General features: G+C 39.6%; 3 protein-coding genes across 3 annotated transcripts; all 3 read right to left on the reverse strand.

Annotated features, from left to right (window-relative positions):
- Window positions 1-5,955: 5,955 nt before the first annotated feature.
- Window positions 5,956-7,491, reverse strand: LOC109909484 (olfactory receptor 52B2-like). The gene has a single exon (XM_020508515.2). It carries the CDS (start codon window positions 7,463-7,465, stop codon window positions 6,527-6,529), a length of 939 nt encoding a protein of 312 aa, XP_020364104.1. The 5' UTR covers window positions 7,466-7,491; the 3' UTR covers window positions 5,956-6,526.
- A 7,620-nt stretch (window positions 7,492-15,111) lies between these two features.
- On the reverse strand, window positions 15,112-18,561 carry LOC109909483 (olfactory receptor 1N2-like). Its single transcript, XM_031796327.1, has 3 exons — window positions 18,456-18,561; window positions 17,563-18,137; window positions 15,112-15,416 (listed from the first exon to the last, which is right to left on the reverse strand). Exons 2-3 carry the CDS (start codon window positions 18,125-18,127, stop codon window positions 15,112-15,114), a joined length of 870 nt encoding a protein of 289 aa, XP_031652187.1. The 5' UTR covers window positions 18,128-18,137; window positions 18,456-18,561.
- A 1,991-nt stretch (window positions 18,562-20,552) lies between these two features.
- On the reverse strand, window positions 20,553-22,202 carry LOC109909482 (putative gustatory receptor clone PTE01). The gene has a single exon (XM_020508513.2). The coding sequence runs from the start codon at window positions 22,200-22,202 to the stop codon at window positions 21,267-21,269; it is 936 nt and encodes a 311-aa protein (XP_020364102.1). The 3' UTR covers window positions 20,553-21,266.
- Between the last annotated feature and the right edge of the window lie 394 nt (window positions 22,203-22,596).

Below are 22,596 nucleotides of genomic sequence, written 5' to 3' on the forward strand. Positions count from 1 at the left end.
GTTTTGATCTCCTTCGTCTGCTGAGTGTCTCGTCCAAGCTGCTCCTTTGTGCTCTTCGCCTGGCTGGCCTGAGTTCCTCCTTCGTCTGCTGAGTGTCTCGTCCAAGCTGCTCCTTTGTGCTCTTCGCCTGGCTGGCCTGAGTTCCTCCTTCGTCTGCTGAGTGTCTCGTCCAAGCTGCTCCTTTGTGCTCTTCGCCTGGCTGGCCTGAGTTCCTCCTTCGTCTGCTGAGTGTCTCGTCCAAGCTGCTCCTTTGTGCTCTTCGCCTGGCTGGCCTGAGTTCCTCCTTCGTCTGCTGAGTGTCTCGTCCAAGCTGCTCCTTTGTGCTCTTCGCCTGGCTGGCCTGAGTTCCTCCTTCGTCTGCTGAGTGTCTCGTCCAAGCTGCTCCTTTGTGCTCTTCGCCTGGCTGTCAGAGGCAGCTCAACAATCCCCAACCCGTTCTCTCAATTGACCTCAACACCCAATCTACTCACACGCGCAAATACTCACATTCAGACTCATACATACACGCTGTCCCTCTCTCCCCTTACCTTCGTTGGCCTCTATTTTTACATTTGTCAGAGAAAATGACCATTTTCGTGGTATTGCTTTGTGCACTGACTTTACTGAACTCTGGAGAAAATGAACATTGTCAATGGGTGAGGATATCTGACAATGTGCTCTCCCGTCCATTAGACATTTTGTCTGCAGGAACTCGCTCTTTTTCGCCTTGGTGTAACGGGTGTCGTTGTCGGATGAGGAATAATCGGACCAAAGCGCAGCGTGGTAAGTGTTCATGCTTTTTATTTAAACTGAACACTATAACAAAATAACAAAGAGAATAAACAAAACCGAAACAGTCGTGTCAGGTGCAGAAACACAAAACAGAAAATAACTACCCACAAAGCATAGGTGGGGAAAAGCTACCTAAGTATGGTTCCCAATCAGAGACAACTTATAGACAGCTGTCCCTGATTGAGAACCAAACCCGGCCAAAACAAAGAAATACAAAACATAGAAAAAGGAACATAGAATGCCCACCCAAATCACACCCTGACCAAACCAAAATAGAGACATAAAAAGCTCTCTAAGTTCAGAGCGTGACACTCGGTCCACTCGTCCAAGTGCCGATGTATTTGTGGCATGATGTGAACAGTATGAATGTGTCACTACCAAAGTCTAATGGTTTTAAATGACTGTTTTGTATTGTCTGGAAACTCACTTGTAAAATTTGCTTGCAGTAGGTCTCTTAAAAAAGAGAAGCCGTGCAAGGTTATTAAACAGAGATGCCTAGTTATTCTTATTTTGTTGATATCAGGTAACGTGCAACCTAACCCTGGCCCTGATATGCAATGTCTCCAAACCCCCTCTGGTATTTTTCATTTAAATGTACTGATGTCAAAAATTGATGGGGTTAGAATTTGGGCTAAATCAACTGATGCTGATTCCCTGTAAGTGTGGCAAAGTCTGAAACTATTTGTAAACAGTTGGAATTTCTTGCTTTGAATATTGAGGCGGAAAGGGTCTCTCTATAACTGTGATTGGCTGTTACAGACCCCCCTCTGCTCTCTCTATAACTGTGATTGGCTGTTATAGACCCCCCTCTGCTCTCGGTGATGCATTTTCTTCTTTGACACACCTTATGTCTAAACTTCTTTACAGTGAAATGATGTTGATTGGTGATCTCAACTGGTGTTGGTTAAAGCCGGTGTCTGATGATTTAAAAATGTTTTGTCATTCTATGAATCTTACCCAGTTGATTAACTCACCCACTCGCCCAAATCTTAAATTCCCAGATAAATCTACCCTGATTGATTTGATATTGACAAATGCTCCACATAAATATTCTGTGGTTGGTGTTTTTTGTAATGATTTAAGTGACCATTGTGCTGTTGTTGCTGTTAGAAAAGGTTCCTAAGACAAATCCACGTTTTATTCGTAAGATAAATGTGAAGTGTTTTAATGAGCAGGCTTTCTTTCATGATTTGTTTTATTTTGACTGGAGCAGATTGAGCTTTATCCCTGATGTGGAAACTGCCTGGAAATTCTTCTAAACCCAGTAGTATATGGTATTAAAACTAAAGAGAAGATAGTGAAATTACTTCATCTTTTCTCCATGTCAAAAGGCTTAGTTAGAGCAGTAAAAGTCTATGTTCATTCTGTTTGTTCTGTTTGTTAGACACTGAGTGTACAAAACATGAAGACCTTTCCTAATATTGATTTTCACCCTTCCCTTTTGCCACCAGAACAGCCTCAATTCATCGGGGCATATGGACTCTGCAAGGTGTCGAAAATGTTCCACAGGGATGCTGGTCCATGTTGACTCCAATACCTCCCACAGTTGGCTGGTGGACCTTTGACAGGTGGACCCTTAGTGAAACACACAGGAAACTGTTGAGCGTGAAAAACCCAGCAGCCTCGCAGTTCATGGCACAAAATAAACTTAAAGAAAATAATACTCAAGTGTATGTTAGAAACTATAGGACGTCAATATATATTAGAATCCATAGGAACGTCAATATATATTAGAAACCATAGGGACGTCAATATATATTAGAATCCATAGGAACATCAAAATATATTAGAAACCATAGGGACGTCAATATATATTAGAATCCATAGGAACGTCAATATATATTAGAAACCATAGGGACGTCAATATATATTAGAATCCATAGGAACGTCAAAATATATTAGAAACCATAGGGACGTCAATATATATTAGAAACTATAGGGACGTCAATATATATTAGAAACCATAGGGACATCAATATATATTAGAAACCATAGGGACGTCAATATATATTAGAAACTATAGGGACGTCAATATATATTAGAAACCATAGGGACGTCAATATATATTAGAAACTATAGGGACGTCAATATATATTAGAAACTATAGGGACGTGAAAATATATTAGAAACCATAGGGACGTCAATATATATTAGAAACTATAGGGACGTCAATATATATTAGAAACTATAGGGACATCAAAATATATTCGAAACTATAGGGACGTCAATATATATTAGAATCCATAGGAACGTCAAAATATATTAGAAACCATAGGGACGTCAATATATATTAGAAACTATAGGGACGTCAATATATATTAGAAACCATAGGGACATCAATATATATTAGAAACCATAGGGACGTCAATATATATTAGAAACTATAGGGACGTCAATATATATTAGAAACTATAGGGACGTCAAAATATATTAGAAACCATAGGGACGTCAATATATATTAGAAACTATAGGGACGTCAAAATATATTAGAAACTATAGGGACGTCAATATATATTAGAATCCATAGGAACGTCAAAATATATTAGAAACCATAGGGACGTCAATATATATTAGAAACTATAGGGATGTCAATATATATTAGAAACCATAGGGACGTCAATATATATTAGAAACCATAGGGACGTCAATATATATTAGAAACTATAGGGACGTCAATATATATTAGAAACTATAGGGACGTCAAAATATATTAGAAACTATAGGGACGTCAAAATATATTAGAAACTATAGGGACGTCAATATACATTAGAAACCATAGGGACGTCAATATATATTAGAAACCATAGGGACGTCAATATGTATTAGAAACTATAGGGACGTCAATATATATTAGAAACTATAGGGACGTCAAAATATATTAGAAACTACAGGGACGTCAATATATATTAGAAACCATAGGGACGTCAATATATATTAGAAACTATAGGGACGTCAATATATATTTGAAACTATAGGGACGTCAAAATATATTAGAAACTATAGGGACGTCAAAATATATTAGAAACTATAGGGACGTCAATATATATTAGACACCATAGGGACGTCAATATATATTGGAAACCATAGGGACGTCAATATATATTAGAAACTATAAGGACGTCAATATATAAGAAACTATAAGGACGTCAATATATATTAGAAACTATAGGTTGGTTGGTGGTTGAAGATATCCCTCTAGTGGTGTGGGAGCTGTGCTTTGGCAAAGTGGGTGGGGTTATATCCTTCCTGTTTGGCCCTGTCCGGGGGTGTCCTCGGATGGGGCCACAGTCTCTCCTGACCCCTCCTGTCTCAGCCTCCAGTATTTATGCTGCAGTAGTTTAGGTTTTGGCCTTTCTAGGGAGTTTTTCCTAGCCACCGTGCTTCTACACCTGCATTGCTTGCTGTTTGGGGTTTTAGGTTGGGTTTCTGTACAGCACTTTGAGATATCAGCTGATGTACAAAGGGCTATATAAATACATTTGATTTGATTTGATTTGATAGGGACATCAATATATATTAGAAACCATAGTGACATCAATATATATTAGAAACCATAGTGACATCAATATATATTAGAAACCATAGGGACATCAATATATATTAGAAACCATAGGGACATCAATATATATTAGAAACCATAGGGACATCAATATATATTAGAAACCATATGGACATCAATATATATTAGAAACCATAGCGACATCAATATATATTAGAAACCATAGGGACATCAATATATATTAGAAACCATAGCGACATTAATATATATTCGAAACCATAGTGACATCAATACATATTAGAAACCATAGGGACATCAATGTATATTAGAAACCATAGGGACATCAATGTACACTCCCATACGTATTTATTTGGACTGTAAAACTAAAAGTTTTCATTTGGTTCTATACTCATACTATGAATATGGTACCAAATGAGTGAATAAGTGAAATTGTCCAAATATGTATGACACCTTCAAATGGGGGGACTAGATACAAAAAGTATAAAATAATTATTTCAATTTGTAAACAAAACTTTTCACTACTCTTTTCCTGACACATTTTCACTTTATATTTGTTTTTCTAGCCTTTTTAAGTATTGTTTAATTTCTTTGATTCAGCCTGGAACTGAGTTGTATCTGAGCTGTGATGAAGGGTGTTACACTACAATCAAATAGACCAAATCTTCAGAAGCCACTTTTATCCACTTGGGCTAAAACCGCCCGTCGTTTCTGAGAGGACGCTGATGCCTCTACTGGAGAGTTTCCAGACTGAATCATTGACCTGAAACAATGGTGAAACACTGGATTCTAGGCTGTATTTTGTGCAAAACAAATACACTAGAGGGCGCTGTGAACTAATTCAATTCATCAACATTGTTGTAATCAGCATCACAGACTTTAGAGATGAAGACAATTTCTAGACCTAAATAGAAATGTGTATGTCTCGTTTTCTGCATTTGAAATATGTCTTGTTTTGTGGTATGGGTTTGTAAGTTGGATAGAAGAGGAACCATGTTGTTACTGTAGGCCTACAACTGAAACACGAGGTCATTACACAGCAGACACACTGATTGGAATACGATGTCATGTCTTTAATGTGACCAGACATAACATGGCAGAGGGAATGCATAGGCCGATAAATAACCATTTGTTTTTGTGTTAGCATTTGAGAATCCAAGGGAAATATTGCCAGAGTAATAATTGGACATGATTCAAATTCAACATTATTTTACCAAATCAGACCAATGTTGAAGATATTGGAAATCAGTTTATCAATTTTAGACATATGTCCACAGATCAATAAGTCTAGTCAAGATGAGTCCGTGTCTCATGCCATCTGTGTTGTTGATCCATCTTTATACATGAATCCCCATGAAGTAGGAAAGATAGGCGCTACGCAATTTCATTATTTTATTTAATGCATTTTAAAATGTAGACTATTATAACCATGATCAAAGATATCACAGGATGAATGACCTCTGTCATAGGGGGGCTTCAAATGGCTTTAAATGTCTCTCATAGTTTGATGTCTTTAGGAAGATCTTAATTTCACACTCCTCGCGTCCTCTCTCCTCTCTCCTCGTCTTCTCGTCTCCTCGTCTCCTTCTCAAAACCCATTGGAGGAGAAGGTCACAGGGGAGGGACCTCTGTGACTTTCTCTTCCAATGGGTTTTGAGAAGGAGACGAGGAGAGAGGAGAGAGGACACGAGGAGTAGGCAGTTAAGAGCTTCACATTGACATTATGATTTACATTGTCTTGTGAAACCTTGACAATCCACAAAAAGCACAGGGTTAAAATCTTCTTACTAGTTCATTCAAAATATGATCTTCTATTTACGTTGACTGTTGTTGGTTGACCCAAACCGTTTTTAAGTGTATTTGTGGGTTTATTTAATTTGTTCCAACAAAATCAGTCTCTGATTAACACTAACGTCCTAGGGCCTAAAATGAATGGCACCCAACAATGACTCTTATGTCATTTCAAATGAGGTGAGTGATTTCTTGATACCCCGGGTTGTTGAATTGATTTACTGGTTTTGGAATACAAGTGATACATTTACAGTTATTATAAATAAAGATAACAACAAGGATTACATCAAGCTGCCAGACTGTAACAGCAAAATAGCCGAAATACAATGGCACTGAGTAGATCGTGACAAATGTCAACAATTCATATAGTTTTGGATAAATGATATGAATTAAATAAATAAATGAAATGGTTCTCTTCAAATCTATGTCTACTATTGAAAACATAGCCTAGGATGGAAAGATCTTTGTCCGCAAGAAATGCATTGCTTTTACTCTGATATCCTTTGTTTTAAGACCATATATGATTGGATTTAAAGTTGGGGGGAAAATTAATGTGGAAACTCCTATGAGTCTCCGTAACTGCGGGGGAAATTGGCTCAGTCTGTATGAAATAATAGTGAGAAGACCTAAACACTCTAAGAGGAGAAAAACAATTAAATGTGTAGCACAAGTCTGCAGAGCTTTGCTTTTAGTGTCAGCTGATCCTTTGTTTCTAAAACATGTGACAAGTATCTGAATGTAAGTGTAGAGAATGGTAGAAACAACTATGACCTGCATGAGGGCAGTAATAAAGAGTCCATAGATGTTATTGATGGTTGTGTTAGCACAGACCAGTTTCAACAGGGAGGGATTGTCACAGTATGGGTGTGACATCAGAGATCTGCAGCGTGGTAATCGAAGCAGTAGGAAAAAGAGCACTCCAATCAAAATCAAGTCACACACCCATAGCAGTGTGATGATTTTCCTGAGATGAGCATTGGTCATCAATGTGTTGTACCTCAAAGGGCAACATATGGCAATGTATCTGTCATACGCCATAGCAGTCAGAATTAACACAGCTCCCGTTCCATAGACATGAATAAAGAAAGCTTGTGTGACACAAGCAGAGTATTGAATGGTCCTTGTGTCAAGTAAAATCTCTTTGATGAGCTGTATAAAGAGTGCCGTGGAGCCTATAAGGTCATTGATGGGTAGGTTTAGCAGCAGAAGGTACATGGGCTGGTGGAGACTCCTATTGAGGATGATGGTGAGAATCAGGACCAGATTACAGAAGAGAATGACCATATAGCTCAGTGCGGCGAAAATAAATGCGGAAAATGCACTTTCAGGGGGGAGATTGAAGCCTTCTAGTGTCAAAACAGAAGACACATTTGAGAAGTCATCCATTTTCTCGGATTCAGGTTTTCCTCTTCAAGCCTGCAGATGTACGACAACAACTGTTATGCTTACAATACATTTTAACAATGAAAACATTATTATAGTCACATTATGAAAACTGATGAATAGTTGAGTCATTAATAAATCAATGAATCAATACATGTTAGTAGTTCTAAATACAAGAAATGTATAAAAAATTGACAATAATACATTACATTGACATTTATGTTAACAGAATACTGGAACAAGATTATGACCATGGATGAATACTGCTTGTTTATGGGGGGGAAACCAACCTTTTACATACAGTTGATTTTCCACAGCATAAAAATGATTTGCCTGTGACCAGGCTCCCCTTCTTTTTAAAACTCAATGTGGTGAGTCATGACACCCAATTTTAAAACAAATCATATAGTGAGGAAATCACAGTAGAAAATGTATACGACTCACACTTGAGAGAAATCATTACCTGAAACTCTGAGAGAAACTAACTCTATCATATGACTTCGTAAGGTATTTATAGAGACTGTGAGGAACATTCGTCATTCCTCTGAGATATCTAATAGTTGATCTTCAAATAATGGGTTAGTCTCTCAAGAGAGGTCATGTCTTGAAAAATATGTGTGACTCATTGTGAGGAACAACATACTGTAATTCAAACAGAAAAATAAATTAAAGTGCTTATTAACTATCCAGTACATCATTTTATGTTTAGGATTTGTTTTTGTAGTAGTATGTTTTTTCAAGTATTCATTCACTCCACATCTCTTCGACCAAAGCGATGGAAGGCTGCATCCATTCTTGGTGTGATTGGACCATAAGAACCTAGAATATCTCCGCACTGCCAAGTGCCTCAACTCCAGGCAGGCGAGATGGACCCTGTTATTCACTCTTTTCCATTTCACTATCTCCCACCACCTGGGGTCCAAGAATGTGAAGCCTGGCGCACTCTCACTTCTGTACAGCCCCGCTACTACACCATTGGACCCTGAGATCATCTTCGCTGCACAGCTATTTTCAGGTCTCTCCAGAGATGTTCGATTGGGTTCAAGTCCGTGCTCTGACTGGGCCACTCAGGGACATTCAGAGACGCCGAAGCCACTCCTGCATTGTCTTGGCTATGTGCTTAGGGTCGTTGCTTGATCCTGACTTGTCTCCCAGTCCCTTCCACTGAAAAACATGATGCTGCCACCACCATGCTTTACCGTAGGGATGGTGCCAGGTTTCCTCCAGACGTGATGATTGGCATTCAGGCCAAAGAGTTCAATCTTGGTTTCATCAGACAAGAGAATCTTGTTTCTCATGGTCTCTGACTCCTTTAGGTGCCTTTAGGCATACACGAAGCAGGCTGTCATGTGCTTTTACTGAGGACTGGCTTTCATCTGACCACTCTACCATAAAGGCCTGATTGGTGGAGTGCTGCAGAGATGGTTGTCCTTCTGGAAGGTTCTCCCATCTCCACAGAGGAAATCTGGAGCTCTGTCAGAGTGACCATCGGGTTCTTGGACTAAGGCCCTTCTAAAACCTGTTTTTGCTTTGTCATTATGGGGTATTGTGTGTAGATGCTGAGGGAAACAAATTATTTAATACATTTTAGAATAAGGCTGTAACGAATCAAAATGTGGAAAAAAGGAAGTGGTCTGAATACTTTCCAAATGCATTGTAGCTTTAAGATCTCTCAGTCAAGAAGGACATTTCAAACACAGACCAATGTCCTGCAAAGATGGGTACCTATTGGAAGATGGGTAAAAATGAAAAAAGCAGGTATTGAATATCCCTTTGAGCATGGTGAACATACTAATTACACTTGAATAGGGTATCAATACACCCAGTCACTACAAAGAAACAGGCGTCCTTCCTAACGCAGTTGCCGGAGAGGAAGGAAACCTTTCAGGGATTTCAACATGAGGCCAATGGTGACAGTTACAGAGTTTAATGGCTGTGATAAGAGAGAACTGAGGATGGATCAACAACACAGGAGGTTGGTGGCATCTTAATTGGGGAGGACGGGCTCGTGGTAAGTCTGTAGGGGGAAAAGTGGAGTGGTATTAAATCATAAAACACATGGTTTGATGCCATTTCATTCGCTCCTTTCCAGCCTTTATGAGCCGTCCTCCCCCCAGCAGCCTTCACTGAATAACAACATTCTAGTTACTCCACAATACTAGCCTAATTGCCAGAAAAGGAAGCCTGTACAGAAGAAAAATATTCCAAACATGCATCCTTTTTGCAACAAGCCAGCAGCATACCACCCTGCATCCCACTGCTGGCTTGCTTCTGAAGCTAAGCAGGGTTGGTCCTGGTTGGTCCCTGGATGGGAGACCAGACGCTGCTGGAAGTGGCAGTGGAGGGCCAGTAGGAAGCACCCTTTCCTCTGGTCTAAAAAAATATCCCAGTGCCCCAGGGCAGTGTTTGGGGACATTTCCCTGTGTAGGGTGCCGTCTTTCAGATAGGACATTAAACGGGTGTCCTGACTCACAGTGGTCATGAAAGATCCCATGGCACTTATCATAAAAGTATGGGTGTTCACCCTATTGTCCAGGCTAAATTCCCAATCTGGCCCTCATACCATCACGGTCACCTAATCATCCAGGTTACAGTTGGCTCATTCATCCCACCTCCTCTTCCTTGTAACTATTCCCCAGATCATTGCTGTAAATGAGAATGTGTTCTCAGTCAACTTATCTGATAAAATAATGAAATACTGCAAACAATGTGGCAAAGCAATTAACTTTTTGTTCTGAATACAAAGTGTTATGTTTGGGACAATTCTAATACAACACATTATGTGGACTATGAATATGTGGACAACTACAAATACCTAGGTGTCTGGCTAGACTGTAAACTCTCCTTCCAGACTCATATCAAACATCTCCAATCCAAAATATAATCTAGAATCAGCTTTCTATTTCGCAACAAAGCCTCCTTCACTCACGCCACCATACTTGCCCTATTAAAACTGACTATCCTACCGATCCTCGACCTCGGCGATGTCATCTACAAAGTAGCTTCCAACACTCTACTCAGCAAACTGGATGCAGTCTATCACAGTGCCATCCGTTTTGTTACCAAAGCCCCTTATACCACCCACCACTGCTACCTGTATGCTCTAGTCAGCTGGCCCTAGCTACATATTCGTCGCCAGACCCACTGGCTCCAGGTCATCTATAAGTCTATGCTAGGTAAAGCTACACCTTACCTCACTGGTCACGATTACAACACCCACCCGTAGCACGCGCTTCAGCAGGTACATCTCACTGGTCATCCCCAAAGCCAACACCTCCTTTGGCCACCTTTCCTTCCAGTTCTCTGCTGCCAATGACTGGAACGAATTGCAAAAATTGCTGAAGCTGGAGACTTACATTTCCCTCACTAACTTTAAACATCAGCTATCTGAGCAGCTAACCGATCGCTGCAGCTGTACATAGTCCATCTGTAAATAGCCCACCCAATCTACCTACCTCATCTCCATATTGTTTTTTATTTACTTTTCTGCTCTTTTGCACACCAGTATCACTACTTGCACAACATCATTTGCTCATCTATCACTCCAGTGTTAATCTGCAAAATTGTAATTACTTCGCTACTATGGCCTATTCATTGCCTTACCTCCTCACGCCATTTGCACACACTGTATATAGACTTTCTTTTTTTCCAATTGTGTTATTGACTGTACGCTTGTTTATTCCATGTGTAACTCTGTGTTGTTGTTTGTGTCACACTGCTTTGCTTTATCTTGGCCAGGTCGCAGTTGTAAATGAGAACTTGTTCTCAACTAGCTTACCTGGTTAAATAAATTAAATGACTGAGTACCACTCTCCATATTTTCAAGCATAGTGGTAGCTGCATCAGGATAAAAAAAGAAATGGCATGGAGCTAGGCACAGGCAAATTCCTAGAGGAAAACCTGGTTCAGTCTGCTTTCCACCAGATACTGGGAGATGAATTTACCTTTCAGCAGGACAATAACCTAAAACAAGGCCAAATCTACATCGGAGTTGCTTATCAAGAAGACAATTATTGTTCCTGAGTGGCCGAGGTACAGGTACTTAAATCTACTTGAAATTCTATGGCAAGACCTGAAAATGGTTGTCTAGCAATGATCAACAACCAATTTGACAGAGCTTGAAGAATTCTGAGAATAATTATGGGAATGATGTTGCGCAATCCAGGCGTGGAAAGCTCTTAGAGACTTACCCAGAAAACCTTACAGCTGTAATCACTGCCTAAGGTATTTCTACAAAGGTTTTTAGAAGGGGTGTGAAATCTTATGTAAATGAGATGTATTTCATTTACAATACAGTTAAAAAAAGATCTAAAAACATGTTCACTTTGTCAATGTGGGGCATTGTGTTGATATGGGTTAGTGCAGAGGCTGTTTGCCCTATTAGGAAGCCCACTCTATGCAGTTCACTATGTGTTCAGTTCACATCAGCTCAATCACAAATATCACTGTAATGCCGACCTCTGAAAATCCTCCCAGGAAAGCAAAAAATAAATGAATCTCAGAAAATTGCAAAAAAAATGGCTTACATTAACATATGTAGCCTAAGAAACAAAGTTCATGAAATCGATAACTTGCTACTAAAAGATAACATTCATATCCTGACTATCTTAATTAAGCAATAAGGCCCGAGGAGGTGTGGTATATGGCCAATATGCCACGGCGAAGGGCTGTTCTTATGCACAACACATATCACAAACCCCTGAGGTGCCTTATTGCTATTATAAACTGGTTACCAACGTAATTAGAGCAGTAAAAAAAAAATTGGGGTCATACCCGTGGTATACGGTCTGATATACCACGGCTGTCAGCCAATCAGCATTCAGGGCTCGAACCACCCAGTTTATAAACTCAGATAGTAAAAACTGTTAAATCTCTGTGGATGGTACAGATGAGAGGGATGAGGCAAAAGGAATGGCAAATAAGTCTGGCTGCATAGCCGATTGGCAAACAATGTTAACTGAGAAATCGTTATGATACTGAACAAAAAGTAGAAGAAACTGTACTATGAAAAAAATATATATGATTAAAGGATTAATGCTAAAAAGCTTTGGAGCACCTTAAATGACATTTTGGGCAAAAAGGCAAACTAAGCTCCATCCTTCATTGAATCAGATGACTCATTCATCACACAACCAACTGATATTCCCAACTACTTTAATAATTTTTTCGTCGGCAAGATTAGCAAATTTAGGAATGACATTCCAACAACAAATTCTGAACATACACATCCACGCGTAACTGACAAAATTATGAAAGACAATCACTGTAATTTTGAATTCCAAAAAGTTGATTAGAATAGCAAAGCACATTTTACTGGCTCAAACAGCCGACCAATCCGCCAACCCTTAGTAAACCCCTACAGTATATGTCCATGGCCCCACGGTAATCAAATGAGCTAAATAAAAAATCCCCAGGAAAATGTGTCAGCTGTCATACACATCGACCCAGAGCATCCCAAACATGCTCGATGGGTGACATGTCTAGTGAGTATGCAGGCCATGGAAGAACTGGGACATTTTCAGCTTCCAGAAATGGTGTACAGATCCTTGTGACATTGGGCCGTGCCAGGCCGTGCATTATCATGTTAAAACATGAGTTGGTGGTGGATGAATGGCATGACAATGGGCCTCAGGATCTCGTCACGGTATCTCTGTGCATTCAAATTGCCATCGATTAAAATGCAATTGTGTTAGTTGTCAGTAGCTTATGCCTGCCCATACCATGACCCCACCGCCACCATGGGGAACTCTGTTCACAACGCTGATATCAGCAAACCGCTCGCACACACAATGCCATACACACTGTCTGCCATCTGCCCGGTACAGTTAAAACCGTGATTCATCCGTGAAGAGCACACTTCTCCAGCATGCCAGTGGCCATCGAAGGTGAGCATTTGCCCACTGAAGTCACTTATGACGCCAAACTGCAGTCAGGTCAAGACCCTGGTGAGGACGACGAGCAGCAGATGAGCTTCCCTGAGATGGTTTCTGACAGTTTGCGCAGAAATTATTCAGTTGTGCAAACCCACAGTTTCATAAACTGTCCGGGTGGCTGATATCAGACGATCCCGCAGGTGAAGAAGCTGGATGTGGAGGTCCTGGGCTGGCGTGGTTACACATGGTCTGCGGTTGTGAGGCCGGCTGGACGTACTACCAAATTCTCTAAAATTATGTTAGAGGCGGCTTCTGGTAGAGAAATTAACATTAATTTAACTGGTAAGAGCTCTGGTGGACATTCCTGCAGTCAGCAGGCTAATTGCACGCTCCCTTAAAACATTGTGTTGTGTAATAAAACTTCACATTTTAGAGTGTCCCTTTATTGTCCCCACGCAATGGATGGATTATCTTGGCAAAGGAAAAATAATCACTAACAGGGCTATAAATAAATTTGTGCCCAGAATTTGAAAGAAATAAGCTTTTGGTGAGTATGGAAAATTTCTTGCATCTTTTATTTCAGCTCATGAAACATGGAACCAACACTTTACATGTTGCGTTTATATTTTGTTCAGTGTATGAAGCTGTTATTGAATGCATTTATATGGGCTAATTGTCATGTCTTGTCATATTATGTCTTGTTCCTGTTCTTTCTCTTCACTCAGTCTCCCTCTGCTGGTCGTATTAGGCTACCTTCTCTTTCTCTCCTCCTCCAGCTGTTCCTCATCTCCTCTAACTACCTCGTTCACCCTTTTCCCACCTGTTCCCTTTTTCCCTCTGATTAGGTCTCTATTTCTCTCTCTGTTCCTGCTTCTTTCCTTGTCAGATTCTCGTTTGAGTTTCTCATGCCAGAACCAAACTATCGTCTTGTTTGCTTCACCCTTGTCCCATCCTGTTGGAATCTGCCTGTTCTTCTGATGCTACGTGTGATCAGGTACCTCTGTCCGCTACGACCCGCGCCTACCCAGAGAGACCAGCAGTCTGTCGCCGCAACCCAGCTATTCTCCTCTGCTGCTAAGAAGGGGACTCTTAGTAAATATCAGAAGGACTTTCTGTTTCATTTGTCGCCCTCTCTGAGGGTTGTCTATTTTGCCATTTTCTACATCTGAAGAGGATCTATGTCTTCCCTGTGTTTTTACATTAAAGGACTCTGTTTTTGTTAAATCGCTTTTGGGTCCTCACTCAAGTGCACAACACTAATAGCAGCAAGTACAAATTCAATGTTTCATCAAATCATTTTGTCATAATTTAAGTGACACCTTAAGGGGTCCTAAAATTCCAAATGAAATGGCTAACAACAGACTTTCAGCTAACAGGGAAGGGCATTCAACATGTACGGCACTTACACAAATTGTTAATTGGCTGAGAGAAATTGATAATAAGAAGATTTTGGGAGCTGTTTTGTTACGACTTCAGTGCGGCTTTTGACATCGGTCATAATGCTTGAAAAACAAATGCGTTATGGCTTTACATCATGCTATATTGTGGATCGAGAGTTACCTGTCTAACACAACACAGAGGGTGTTCTTTAATGGAAGCCTCTTCAACATAATCAATTTGATTTACAAAGGAGCGTCTCTTTCTTTTATTTTGGAAGGCCTTAAATTGTCCCTAAAGCCCATGACATGTATTATCACATTCATGTGCAGTATTTCTTCTCATTTAACTGAAGATACCCTTCGTTTGCAGATACCCAGAACAATTTGTTGAATTTCTTTAGTTTTTAGACCATAAATGAGGGGATTCAGAATCGGTGGGAACACCATAACTCCAAAAGCCCTCCTCAGAGATGGAGCTGATTGATAAAATCAATGACAATGATTGACAATCAATGAATAACAACACTACCAGATGTGTACCAGATGTCTGAATGGCCTTGCTCCGGGCATCAGTCGACTTATTCATAACACAGGTGAGCAGGATCAGGATATATGTAAATATAACCACTATCAAAGTTACATCCTGAAAGACAGCTGTTATAAACAAACCATAGCAGTTGTTTATATGTGTGTCATCACAGTGTAATGACCAAGAGCCACTGGTCAAAACACTGACTGTGGTTCTGCTGGGTCTGGTCACTCACTTCAAAATCTGCAGAACGACAATAGTGGATATGTTTTGTACCAATCCGTCGTTGGTGAGGCTCATTTGTTACGACACACGTATAAACAACTACCAATCAAATCAAATCAAAATCCGGCAGTACCGAGTCAATGTGGGGGTACAGTCGAGGTCATTTGTACATGTAGGTAGGGGTAAGGGTTATGGGTTATGCATAGATAATACCCAAAATGAGCACAGGCACCTATTTCAGTCAAAGTCAAGCACTGGTCCTACCCCTCCCATTGTTTGGCATTCAATGATGATAATGATATGTTGTGAGTAGGTAAACTAAGCTACGTTTTCGGGTGCTGACTTTCATAATCTATAGACTTGCCAGTTATCTGTACATTTGAAATTTGTCTGAACTATCCTTTTAAAACAGCCCAATGTGAGTGAAACCAGTATGCAAATCGGTAGACCAAGCTCTGACTGTCTAAGCTCAAAGTACTGTGGTGATTATAGATACAGCCCCGGAAGACAGGTAAACTGTGACAGAGAGACAAAAGGAAGTCCCCTTGGGTTTCCATGGTGCTGCTGTCCCGGTTGTCGTCACACATGCCCCCTAACAGTCACAACTCCTAAAGGAACAGTACACAACCACAAGGCCTTCCAAATGCCTTACTTAAAGGTCCAATGCAGCTGTTTTTATCTCAATATCAAATCATACATGGGTAACAATTAAGTACCATGTTGTGTTTGTTTTCAATTAAAATGGTCAAAAAGAAACAAAAATAGCAAAGAGCAATTTCTCAATCAAGAATTTTGCTGAGTTTTCTTAGTGGGGAGGGAAAAACTGAAAATGAGCTGTTATTGGCAGAGATGTTTGAAACAATTTCTTATTGGTCTATTAACAAATTTACTGCCTGGTGACCAAAACTCCATCCCACCAAAACAGGCTGAAATGTTTTCAAACAGCTCTTACACTAAAAGGGCATTATCATCATTTTCACAATTTCGCATTATTAAGTGTGGAAATATATATAAAACACAGAAAACTGACATTTTTGACTGCACTGGGCCTTTACGTCATTTGGGACTGTGTAAACCATAAAGCTGTCTAAAGGCCTTATCTTAAATCATTGGGACTGGGTAAGATGACCAATTACACATACAGCTGTCTCATAGTCTGCTCGAGTACAATGACATAAGAGGCTTGTATAGACTGATGCAGTTCATTTTCAATTTAATAATTCGTAATCACATTCACATTCCTAATGACACTTATTGATAATATGTCATAGGGTTTCTTGGCTGATTGAACAATATCATACAGGACCAAGTGGTTCAGTCTGGGTGGTTTGGGAAATTGCAGGACTACTCATTCACATGACAGAATTTTCCACACTGAGGTCACCTTGCAATATATCAGTTTATATGAAACAACTTTATGCATATATTAAGATATCCCATAAAATACATGAGTAAAACATACCTTTAAAAAGGCCACTGCCTAACATGTCCAGTTTGAATTGTATTCTCAAAACAAGTCAATGAAGAAAGGTATTAAACAGATGCTAGGTGTTTTACTATGACAGGGGATTGATCGGCCTACACTACATCAGCAGAGTAAGTGGATGTTGCCCCGAAACAGATTCATTTTCCATGTGATTAGCGGAGATATACGCATGAGCCCTAAGACACACAGGAAACCAGTATGGAGCTGACATTTATTAAATATTCACTTGAACGCTATCTTTTTCTTCCTCACCACCATGAAAAATGCTTTTCTGATGTCCTTTGTTTTCATCCCGTATATAATTGGATTAATAATTGGTAAGAGCAGGTAGATCATCATACCGCACAGTTTCTGTGTATTAGGAGGTATGTTCTGAAAGCGATATGACAGTATTACAAAGGTGGAAGTACATTCAAAAAGAAGAAATGTCACTAGCTGAGCAACACAGGTGTTTACAGCCTTGCTCTTGGTGTCAGATTGTCGATTAATTATGCATATTACAAGAATGTTAATATAGGAAAATAGCTGAATACCAACACTGATAATCTGCATAACCGCTGTCATAGCCAAACCATAAATGTTGTTAGCTGTGACATCTTCTCCACATGAGAGGCGAAGTAGAGAGGGGTTGTCACAGTAGATATTTAGTATGTAAGCCTTGCACCTCTTAACTCGGGACTGAAGAGCAAACAGGGTCAATATCATGGCCATGTCCAGGCCCCAAGCAGCCGATATAATGACACATAGTGTAAAAGGTGTCATGATCGAGGGGTATTGCAGTGGTTTGCAAATGGCAAAATATCTATCAATTGACATCGCTGCAAGTACAAAAAGCACACCACCCCCGTACAGGTGGCAAAGAAAAGCTTGAAAAACACATGTAGGGTAATACACAGAGTGAGTCTGTGTCACGATGTCTGACAACACCCTGGGTAGCATAGAGCTGATTCCTACCAGGTCATTCAGGGGGAGACTGAAGAGGATGTAAAACATGGGCTTGTGGAGAGTCCGCTGTGTGATGATCAACAGCAGGATGGTCAGGTTACAGAAAACAGAGAACAGATAGAGCAGGAGACCCATGATGAACACAGGGTAGGTCATTGGGGTAGGGATGTCAAAACTGGCAATCTGCAAGTGGTAACTGAATGTCTGATTAAGAGTCTGGACCGACATAATCAAATACCTGTAAAGGAAGAAAAGCAAATCTAATGAACACATTTTAAGGTACTATTAAACTAATTGGTATGCAAATCTGACTCAATACTAGCAAACATTTATCTTAAGCTAGTTAGCTCCAGTCTAGCTTAATGTAAGGTTCTTATTAACATATTTACTGAATCATCAGATTGGTTATATTCAGTCACTGTAGATGGTGAATTGAAGTGTAATCATATTGTAGTTTATAATTGTAAACATTTATTGTCTTTACCTTAACATGTACTCTGCATTAAAGCAATGTGTAAGTATGCGGAATGTCATTCAGATGAGTGGTATAGCTTACCTGAGGGTTTACCTGTCTGTCACGTTTTGTCTAAGAGCAAACAATTCCCTGCTACTATGTTGCCAATCTTTCTGAACTAGTTTGGACAGAGCTGCGGCACTAGCAGAAATATTGTCCTAACTCGTTGTACAGCAGTGAGTTATTTAAAGGAAACAGATTCATGTGATTGTAATCCCAGAGAACCACTCACACATTCTGACGTAACTCAAGACTAAGTCATTGGTTGTTGGGATGATTGCATGTTGATGTATTAATTACTGTATTTAAATACATGATGATGTCATGTTGTGGTAAATTACAGTGTAGGTATAACATTGGCTATATTTTAAATGTTAACAGAAATAAAATGTCAATTTCTTTCTGAATTCAGTAATGACCTATGAAAAGGCTTTATTGTAAAATCACAACATCAGCACATATTAACTACAACACTTTTAAAATTTCCCAAAACTACAATGGGCTCTATTCAATCAATACCAGTGAAGTTCAGCTTTACTGTCTGATTGAAAATGAAAGGCAATGTTTTTTCTTCAGCGGAGACAGCATTCACAGTAAACGTTGCCTGCATACAGTGTGACGGCTGTATTGAAAATGAAAGGCAATGTTTTTTCTTCAGCGGAGACAGCATTCACAGTAAACGTTGCCTGCATACAGTGTGACGGCTGTATTGAAAATGAAAGGCAATGTTTTTTCTTCAGCGGAGACAGCATTCACAGTAAACGTTGCCTGCATACAGTGTGACGGCTGTATTGAAAATGTACTTTTACATTTATAGCGCAGAATCTGTTATTTTTCAGCTTTACAGATTGAATTGAGTCCAAAGTAGAAAATAAATTGTACATTTAGAAAACAATAAAATATTAAATAAAAATGTTATGGGGAACAATAAAAGCTAAATGACTCCTTGTGCTATACAAATCAAGGGCAAAAAATAGTATTTATACTATTTACTTTTAAGGGCAATCTGCAGCTCAAACAATAACAATGTCACGTTCTGACCTTTATTTCCTTTGTTTTGTATTTATTTAGTATGGTCAGGGCGTGAGTTGGGGTGGGCAGTCTATGTTTGTTTTTCTAGGATTTGGGGATTTGTATGTTTCGGCCTAATATGGTTCTCAATCAGAGGCAGGTGTCATTAGTTGTCTCTGATTGAGAATCATACTTAGGTAGCCTGGGTTTCACTGTTTGTTTGTGGGTGATTGTTTATGTTGATTGCTTGTGTCATCACAGTTCTCATTTAGCTTCACGGTCGTTATTTGTTTATTGTTTTTGTATTCAGTGTTCAGTACTTTCTCTAATTAAATATCAAGATGAACACAAACCACGCCACGTTTTGGTCCGCCTTTCCTTCAACAGAAGTAAACCCTGACAAACAAAGTGACAACTCACCACTGTTTTGGTAAACAGCCAACTTGCAGATGCTGTTATCCAAAGCCACTTATAGTCATACTGTCCCGGGAATCAAACCCACTATGCTGGTGTTACAAACACCATGCTTTACCAACTGAGCTAGAAAATGGTCTGGATAACTGTAATCTTTCTCAAATGTATAGACAGAGCTATAGATGCAAGAAGTGACCATCCATGATATCAAAATGATAGTTTTAACCATGACTGTTTGTTTACAATGGAGTGATACAAGCGTATATGTTAGGTCCTGATGTGGGTACTACACTTGAACTAAGATAATGAGGCATTTATAATTATACTGTATTCTTCAAGAACCAATGGGTATTGTTAATTAATTTTAAAGTCCAAAAATGGATGTACCAATCACAGATTAGACCTTAACATATATTTTTAAGTGTTCCCTCCCATATTTTACCTTAATGTTTAACTTTCTATGTTTCCCTCTGGAAACACGTGTAAATGCTTTCTGATGATGAAAAAAATACATAAAATACAAACAAAAAATACCAAGAAACCTTGAGATGTAAATAAAGATACGGTAAAGATACGGTAAAGATACGGTAAAGATACGGTAAAGATACGGTAAAGATACGGTAAAGGTACGGTAAAGATACGGTAAAGATACGGTAAAGATACGGTAAAGGTACGGTAAAGATACGGTAAAGATACGGTAAAGATACGGTAAAGATACGGTAAAGATACGGTAAAGGTACGGTAAAGATACGGTAAAGATACGGTAAAGATACGGTAAAGATACGGTAAAGGGAAACAACTTAAAAGCACAATCTCTCATTTCAACTACCAGTCACTTCTAGGGATTCAGGGACTGCCAGTCCATGAGGTTGAAATGATAGTTTGATGAATGATTTGAAGCTATGGTGTACTTCAGCAATAAGGCCAGAAGGGGTGTGGTGTATGGCCAATATACTGTATCACGGTTCTAACACACGACGCAACGCGGAGTGCCTGGATACAGCCCTTAGCCGTGGTATATTGCATTTCGCTACACCTTCAATAACATCTACTAAACATGTTATGTGACCAATAACATTTGATTTGATTGGAAATACACCACAAACTCCCGAGGTGCCTTGTTGCTATGATAAACTGGTTACCAATGTAATCAGAGCAGTAAGAATAAATGTTTTGTCATACCCGTGGTATACGGTTTGATATAACACAACCTTCAGCCATGGTATATCAGCATTCAGGGCTCGAACCACAATGTTTATAAATGTGAATTGCTTACCAATACAAAGCACAGAAATAGTGATGAACTACCAATAGGAAGTATTACGTAACTATTCGTTTCATGTGTTCTGTGCAGAAACAATACACTGCCCCACATCTGGCTAAATTGTTACCATAAACCACCATCATCACACCATGTTTATAATTGGTTCAGACTGATACTTTGTTGAGAAATACTTTCAGTAGGGTGATTCGTATTTCACTTGCATTCAGCCCGTATACAATTGGATTCATAAGTGGAGATACTAGAAAGATGAGCATGCCCATAATCTTTTGCAAGTCAGCTGAGACAATCTTGAATCTGTGTGATAAAATTGTGAAGGTTCCTACAACCTCAAATATGAAAAATATGACCAACTGTGCCACACAGGTGTTCAAAGCCTTACTCTTAGCGTCAGACTTTCTTGTAACCAAACAAGTGATCAGAATCTTCACATAGGAAAAAATCTGAATGGACACACTTATAACCTGCATGACTGCAGTGTTAAACAGTCCTATGACATTATTCAGTGTAGTATTACCACAGGTGAGTTTAAGAAGGGAGGGGTTATCACAAAACACATTCATTATGGAGGATCTACACCGGGGAAGCTTTATCTGCAGAGAGAACAGCAGTAGGATCAAGAGGAGGTCAAGACCCCAAACCAGTAAAATAATGACCGCCACATTCCTGGGTGTCATTATAGTACTGTACCTCAACGGCTGGCAGATGGCAACATAACGATCAAAGGCCATAGCCGCAAGGATAAAGAGAACCGCGCCTCCGTACATGTGGAGCAGAAACCCCTGAATAACACAGAGGGGGTAAAAGACCGTGTTTGTCTCAGTCACAATGTCTGACAGCACCTTTGGGAGCATTGCAGTGATTCCTATCAGATCGTTGAGAGGAAGACTGAAGAGAATAAAATACATGGGTTTGTGAAGGTTCCTTTGCATGACGATGACGGACAGTAAGGTCAGGTTGCAGAACGCACAAAATGAATAGATAGCAATGCCCAGGAAAAAGATGGGATACTTTCCACCAGGTGGAATAAAAAATGGGTCCAGAGTTAACTTATAGCTGACGCTGAACGATTCGTTCTCCATCAGAGCTCACTAGAGTGGTGCTGGAAACCTAGAGAGAACAATGTTGACAATGAGTCTAAGAACTATGTACATGAAATTGGATAAATGTTTAATATACAATACAATGCATCACCTTCCACGAGCAGCACAGCATGAATCTTGGGAAGATGTAGGTGCCTCCAGGGTGGAGCACGGCTTTGTACCTATTGGACTTTGAAGAGTTCTTTTATTGCTGCCTTCTGACTGCTATGAGTCAGTCTTAGAATCCCATGAGATAGTGGAGCTTTGATTGCAAAATTAAAGGGATCAACTTAGCATGGGTTCAACTTAAATTATAATAAATTAATGAATGAATTGAAATTAATCAGGGTTAGGGTTAAGGGCTTTACAGACAGGACGCGGCGCCATGGTTGCC

Source organism: Oncorhynchus kisutch, linkage group LG18, assembly GCF_002021735.2.
Source record: "Oncorhynchus kisutch isolate 150728-3 linkage group LG18, Okis_V2, whole genome shotgun sequence".
NCBI lineage: Eukaryota > Metazoa > Chordata > Actinopteri > Salmoniformes > Salmonidae > Oncorhynchus > Oncorhynchus kisutch.

Excerpts from the sequence above, each read along its gene's own strand:
- LOC109909482 (XM_020508513.2), bottom strand. The coding sequence starts at position 22,202 with ATGGAGAACGAATCGTTCAGCGTCAGCTATAAGTTAACTCTGGACCCA.
- LOC109909483 (XM_031796327.1), bottom strand. The coding sequence starts at position 18,127 with ATGTCGGTCCAGACTCTTAATCAGACATTCAGTTACCACTTGCAGATT. Across the intron at positions 15,417-17,562 it reads CCCCTCTCTACTTCGCCTCT|ACTGTGATGACACACATATA; the intron begins CATGTGGAGAAG and ends CTTGGTCATTAC.
- LOC109909484 (XM_020508515.2), bottom strand. The coding sequence starts at position 7,465 with ATGGATGACTTCTCAAATGTGTCTTCTGTTTTGACACTAGAAGGCTTC.